The 6306-nt window shown below is 41.7% G+C and overlaps 1 protein-coding gene across 1 annotated transcript in view; it reads left to right on the top strand.

Annotated features, from left to right (window-relative positions):
• The window catches only part of ncoa1 (nuclear receptor coactivator 1), a 49864-nt gene that overhangs the window by 40884 nt on the left and 2674 nt on the right, over window positions 1-6306 (top strand). The window contains exons 14-18 of the mRNA XM_015372818.1: window positions 2299-2616; window positions 3017-3112; window positions 3959-4358; window positions 5195-5357; window positions 5449-5638. Coding sequence (XP_015228304.1) covers window positions 2299-2616; window positions 3017-3112; window positions 3959-4358; window positions 5195-5357; window positions 5449-5638 — 1167 coding nt within the window. The remainder of the gene's footprint in view (window positions 1-2298; window positions 2617-3016; window positions 3113-3958; window positions 4359-5194; window positions 5358-5448; window positions 5639-6306) is intronic.

The raw sequence follows: 6306 nt of genomic DNA, 5'->3' as shown, positions 1-6306 counted from the left end.
AAAGGCCCCGGCCTATATTAGAGGATTTACGGTATATTTTAAACATGTTACAGGTCAGAATCTTTACTTAGATTCATGCTGTTCAGTGAGAAGTTTACAACATATAGTATAGTAGTTTTAATGGTTTATTTAAACAGTGTTTACAGATAATACTATTAATATAATGTGACTTTTCTAGAGAATCATTATACAGTTATTTTATACAGGGTTTCCACATTCTTAAATAATTCCCTGACTTTTAAGTGACTCAGGATTAGTTTTCCCTGATAAAATAAATGCAGCATCAAGACAATAATAATAACATAACAGGTCACCAATTTAACATGTTTAGCTCTATAACATTTAAATGCACCTCTCTAATGTCTAAGAGAAAAAAAATTTAATGAACATTTTTTAATGTATGACCATTGTACAGAAGACTGCCATATGATAGCGCTTTCTAGCTGGTTTGTCGTTTTGGTAACTGCATCAAAATTACCGCTAGGTGGACAAAAATCACGCCATCTGGCGGAAAATCAGGCGGCTTTTTCAAATCACGCGAGAATGTGTACAAAACAACAAAAATGGCACCGGCAACGCTTCTGGGTCGTTGTCATCGAATGTCGGTGATTTTAAAGTAATTTTGAGTGATAAATAATTTTTTTTTGCAGTGCGGGCAAATGCAATGAAATTTGTACTCCAAAAAATAAAAACTACTTGCCCCGGGAGATCGGGCGATGGTTAACATCGAGCCCTGAATTACGTCAATACTTTTATGCACACATCCTCTCACATGCACTGTGAACTAACAGGGTTCTTAAAAAACTCAAAAAAATGTCATATCATTCGGTTTATATTTTATTTTATGGTTGATAACTTATTCCGCGATAGCAGTGGCTAAATGCAGCTGCATATGACTCTTTAATCTGAGAAAACTGGAGCAGGAAAGTCCTTAAATTCAATGTTTAAGTGTAAGCACCTTGCATGGAAAAACAAGTAAAAAAAAAAAAAAAAGAGAATGAATACACAAATTAGTTTAAAGGAATAGTACACCCAAAACATGATTAGCCTTCATTTTCTACTCACCCCCATGCTGAACAACACTCTGGAGTACTTTTTTGATATCTCAAATGCATCTGGAGATCTGGGAGGCTTCTTGCTGTCTGCTGACATTCAAATAATGGAGGTCTATGGCGCCCGAGGCAGAAAGGTCCATAAAAGTCCACAAAAAACGTGTCAATATTCCTCCATACTGCTCGTCCAATGTATTCCAAGTGTCCTGAGTGGGTAGCATCCAGAATTTACTCGAAACGAAGTCATTAAGAATGTTTTTAGAGCATAAACAGTAGTGTATAGGATTTCCTGAAAGCGTGCACGTGCGCGTTCACGACTCTACGGAAGCCGTTAGACCAAACCAGATGAAAGTGCGCATTCAGTGTCTGCTCTGCCAATAATGCAAGCGTAGAAGAAGAAATGTGCTGTTTACCTGTGCAAAGAAAGAAACTTTGCTGAGCTGAATGCGCACTTTCATCTGGTTTGGTCTGCCGCGGTTTCCGTAGACTCGTGAACGCGCTTTCAGGAAATCCTATACACTACTGTTTATGCTCTAAAAACATTCTAAATGACTTCGTTTCAAGTAAATTCTGGACGCTACCCACTCAGGACACTTGGAATACATTGGACGAGCAGTATGGAGGAATATTGACACGTTTTTTGTGGACTTTTATGGACCTTTCTGCCTCGGTCACCATAGACCTCCATTATTTGAATGTCAGCAGACAGCAAGAAGCCTCCCAGATCTCCAGATGCATTTGAGATATCAAAAAAGTACTCCAGAGTGTTGTTCAGCATGGGGGTGAGTAGAAAATGAAGGCTAATCATGTTTTGGGTGTACTATTCCTTTAAAGTGAAATTCCCTTTACATACATACTCATAAATAATTGTGTAAATTTGAATGAGGAAACAGAATTTTGGGAGTTTTGGAATGGGATTCATATTTTTTTTTATTAATATGTAAATTGCAACAGTATTTTTGTTCTTTCATTTTTCACTATATTTTCTGGGTATCTTTTATTATTATAAGTGACTAATTTGGTTTATTTTTCTGCCTTTAAATTTTTAACTGCATTTATAAATTAGGTCTTAGAGCTTTAAAGAGCAGATACTAAAGTTTTGGTGTAATTGTTTATTTATTTGACTTTAACAACAAATCTCAGTCTGAAAAAAAAAAAAGTTTTAACTTAATTCAGTTATTTCTTGCAGCTTTCTCTAAGAATTTTAAAAAATCTAATTACATGTACTCCTTTTTTCCTCTCATAGGGCGGCTGCTTTGACCCGTTTCCTCAAAACTTCCCACCCCAGCAACCCACTGCCACGCCGGTTTCCATGGACCCTAAACCCCCCACCTATACTTTCCAGTTCCCACCAACTTCACAAGCTCCGTTTCCTCCAGAGCTGGCCGCGGTGGGGCAGCAGGGGGTGACATTCGGAGCTCCCCGCGGGGCTTTCCCTGGCGGCTCAGCGAGCGTGGGGCTGAGGCCAGGCATGACCAGACCCCAGGGGATGGGCCCCCAGCTCAGGCTGCCACCCAACCACCTGCGGCTGCAGCTGCAGCAGAGACTGCAGGGCCAGCAGCAGGTGAGATGGTTGTCTCAGCTGCTTCTTGTGCTTCATCAGCTTCTGCTATCGATTCAGTCTTAATGTCTGCAGCTACTTGTTTGCATAATGCATAGAAACCTTGTGGATGTTATTTATTTACACCATTTCAGTGATGTTAACAAAAGGATGTCATCCATTACGAGTGAGACAGAAACACTTGCACGTCTTTAGGAGATATTGATTTTCTGCCCTTTGCATGTATCTGAATCATGCTTCATTATGATGAGAGTCTTCTCTCTTTTCCTTATATTGATTTAGAAGCTTTTAGAGCTGATATCATCCAACTGCACTTCCTGTAGCACTCCTAATCCCATCTTTTTTTTCTGTTTTGGTATTCCACCTGCATGTTTACTCATTTCCTTTTTTCTTTTTACTTCAGAATCGACTGGCAGCCTTGAATTCATTCCCAGGAGGCCCCCAGCAGGTTAACATGGGGGTCCGACAGGGGCTCCAACAACCCCAGATACCCTCACAGGTCAGTCAGAGTGCCAACTCTTACATTTAACACACCGTCTTTAATTACCTTGCTGTTAATATGCATAGATGCTACTAAAAGTTCACTTCTTTTTGAACAAAACTTAAAAAATCTAATCTGTTAATTTGAGTAAATTTATATTTAGGGCGAATTTATCCTTTTAAGTTGATGAAGGTGATAAAGATATTTCCGATTAGTCATCTGTGACTCCTTGTTTCCCGGGGAGTAAATCCAACATGGCCGTGACCGATCCAGCTGTCTATGGGTGAGAGGCGGGGTCCACCCTGGACAGGTCGCCAGTCCAAACTCTATGAAGAAAGAAAATCGAACCCGGAACCTTCTTGCTGCAAGGCAGCTGTACTACCCACTGCCCCACTGAGCAGCCCTGTTTTGAAACCATGACTGATTATCAGAAGCAAGTTATCTACATGTAAAGCAGTATTTTTTGGCGAAATGAGAGAAGCAGTCGGTTTCTTTCCCTCCAAATACAGACTTGTTTTGTTTTTTTCAAGATGAAACCAATATTTAGTTTTCTTTGGCAAACACTCATGAGTAAAATAAAAGAAGAGCGTATGATATTGCACCTCAAACCCACTGTTAGCTACACTGAATGATCCGTGATGCTGTGGGCCTGCTTGTCTATTAAAGCTCTTTGGGAATTGGCCTTCATTTAGCTTGGGAAGAGCTGGATTTGTGATTGTCTTGTAAATCCCTTTGGATTGTCTTGTAAATCCCTTTGGATAATTTTAGATTTCAATCAATCTCAATAAGCCAACAGATCTCCATTTCCTTCATTTTTGGTTTGTATTTTCGGGTGTCTGAGTATCTTCTCCTGCCTCCCAGCAGCCTCCGCTGAACGCTCAGATGCTGGCGCAGCGTCAGAGGGAACTCTACAGCATCCACCATCGTCAGCAGCAGCAGCTCCTCCAGCACAAGGTCAGGCTCATGAGACAGAACGTGGCGGGAGTGCCCACCGTCGGCGTTGGCACCCCTAGGGCACCCAAAGTCCCTCCCACGACGTCTCAGCAGCAGTTCAGCTTTCCGCCGGGGTACAACCCGATGGCGGGGAACACCCCTACCTCACCGAGTCACTTCAGCAACGTGCCAGGGACGCCTTTGGACTCCAAGCTGTCTGTCAGAGTGCCCCTGGGCAACCAGACGCTGATGGGTGGCTTACCGGGCCAGTTTGACAGCACCGTGAACACCTCCGTGCAGCAGGGACTCTTTCAGCAGTTTGGAGGGTCTGGTGAGTTTAAAAAAATGGATTCATGGAAGAAATTAAAGGTATAGTGGAAGATGTTCTTTTTATGGGTGAATCATCAAAATAAGTGGTCCCCCTTATTGTCAATCACTCTGGTGATATGTTTACGTAAAGCCGTCCTACCTGCTCGCCCCGTGAGCTATCTTTTTTTGCACGTGTGCCTTCAGGTGTATAAGTGTGGTAAGCTGTGGTTTCATACAGTTATTGAAGCTCACCTTTCGCACCACGGTTCTATGAAAATGATAGAGGGTCGTAAGAGAAAAGGTGTTTATGAAGTGTATGAGAAGAAGAGAAAGGCCTCCGAAGAGAGAAACAAATCTTCTTTTGGGAAGTAAGCTTGTACACGTGATGTGTTTAATAGGCGTTCCCTCTCAGTAGCATTCTCCACTATACCTTTAAGGTTTGAGGTTTTATCCACAGTCTAGTGTATCTACAGTCTCCCATCTATCTGAACTATATCTATCCTTTATCCATTAACCAACATTCTTTTTTTGCATTTAATCCCCCCCACCTCTCTCCTCGTTCGCGTTTCTCCAGGCTCCATATTTATCACCTACCTTCTTTAAAATATGCGTCTAAATTTCAGAGTTTAGCTCTTTCTAAACGAAGCAAAAAAAGACTCAGACCTTGATGCATGTGTGGAAAATTATAGTATTTTTGGGAAGAAAAATGTATGAAAACATTGGTTCTATTCGCTGACGCTCAGGAAAATTAAAATATAGTTTTAGAAATTTAGTTGTTGGATAAAGTTTATGCAAAAATAAACTTTTTATAGACTTCATACATAGCCGGATTGTTATCAAAGTGTTTTTTTGTCACAGCTGTGGTCCAACAGGATCCACCCTTTCCTCCTGAGATGAGCCCTACAAGCCCATTATTATCACCTCAGAACTCCACTTCCCAGAGTCCTCTGCTTCAGCAGGCACCGCCTTCTGGCTATCAGTCTCCAGACATGAAGAGCTGGCAGCAGACAGGCCTGGGCAGGTAAATGCTCTCCTGGGTTAAGTATTTTTTGTTTTTCTGAATTTATTGCATGTCTTACAGACTGGATCTGAATTCCCCCTCTGTCCTACAGCCTGTTCAGCCAGTCAGGACAGGGAGCAGCGCAGGCGTTCGGCCAGCAGGGGGTGTATAACAACATGAGCATCACCGTCTCTATGGCTGGAGGCACGAGCAGCGTCAGCTCTTTACCTCCCATGGGTCAGGCGGTTGGAATGAGCAACAGTAACCTCAGCAACGTCAGTTCAGTGTGCAGTGACCAGCAGGTTTGTAAAACCGATAAACCAGTGAAGCTCAGCCTGAAATTCAAGGTTAAACTGATGCTACGTTCAGACTGCACAGATGCAACAGAAGCAGCTAGTTTACATGCAAAGTCAATGGTTGACACACAAAAAAAAGGTCCGGCAGCTGAACGCCTTCCAGCCGCCGCGAACAGTAGCGGAAAACCGCCGTTGAACAGATTTCCAGGGACAGAGCTCCAACAGAAAAATAATATTTGAAGGCAGGATCGTAATCATGATGAAATGACTGCTCAGATGAAGTTTTCAGGTGGACTTTCTCACTTAAAAATATATTAAAACTACTTTTTACCCACTTATAGCAGCAAGTATAGCAAAGCCGCTCTCTGCCATCGAACACAGGAGCAGCAGAAGCATCAGACGCATCTGGACATTTGAATGTAGCATAAGATCCATCTATTAATGACATGATTAATAGATGGTGTATAAATATATCCAGCTGTTCTGCATAGGGGATAATTATAGCTGCTTTTGTTTATTTAATTGAGAAAAAAAGAGTCGTTCTGCGAATATGGCCTTAATCCTCTTCCACATTTTTTGTTGGAGAATGTTGGTGAACAAATGACATCATTAAAACCAAGGCTGTGTCTGAAAGCCTTATTAATCACTATATAGGGCACTATATAGTGATTAGT

Source organism: Cyprinodon variegatus, unplaced genomic scaffold (genome assembly GCF_000732505.1).
Source record: "Cyprinodon variegatus isolate N-32 unplaced genomic scaffold, C_variegatus-1.0 Scaffold76, whole genome shotgun sequence".
NCBI lineage: Eukaryota > Metazoa > Chordata > Actinopteri > Cyprinodontiformes > Cyprinodontidae > Cyprinodon > Cyprinodon variegatus.
Note: the sequence above shows the minus strand (reverse complement) of the source record. Positions and strands in the feature narration are given on the sequence as shown.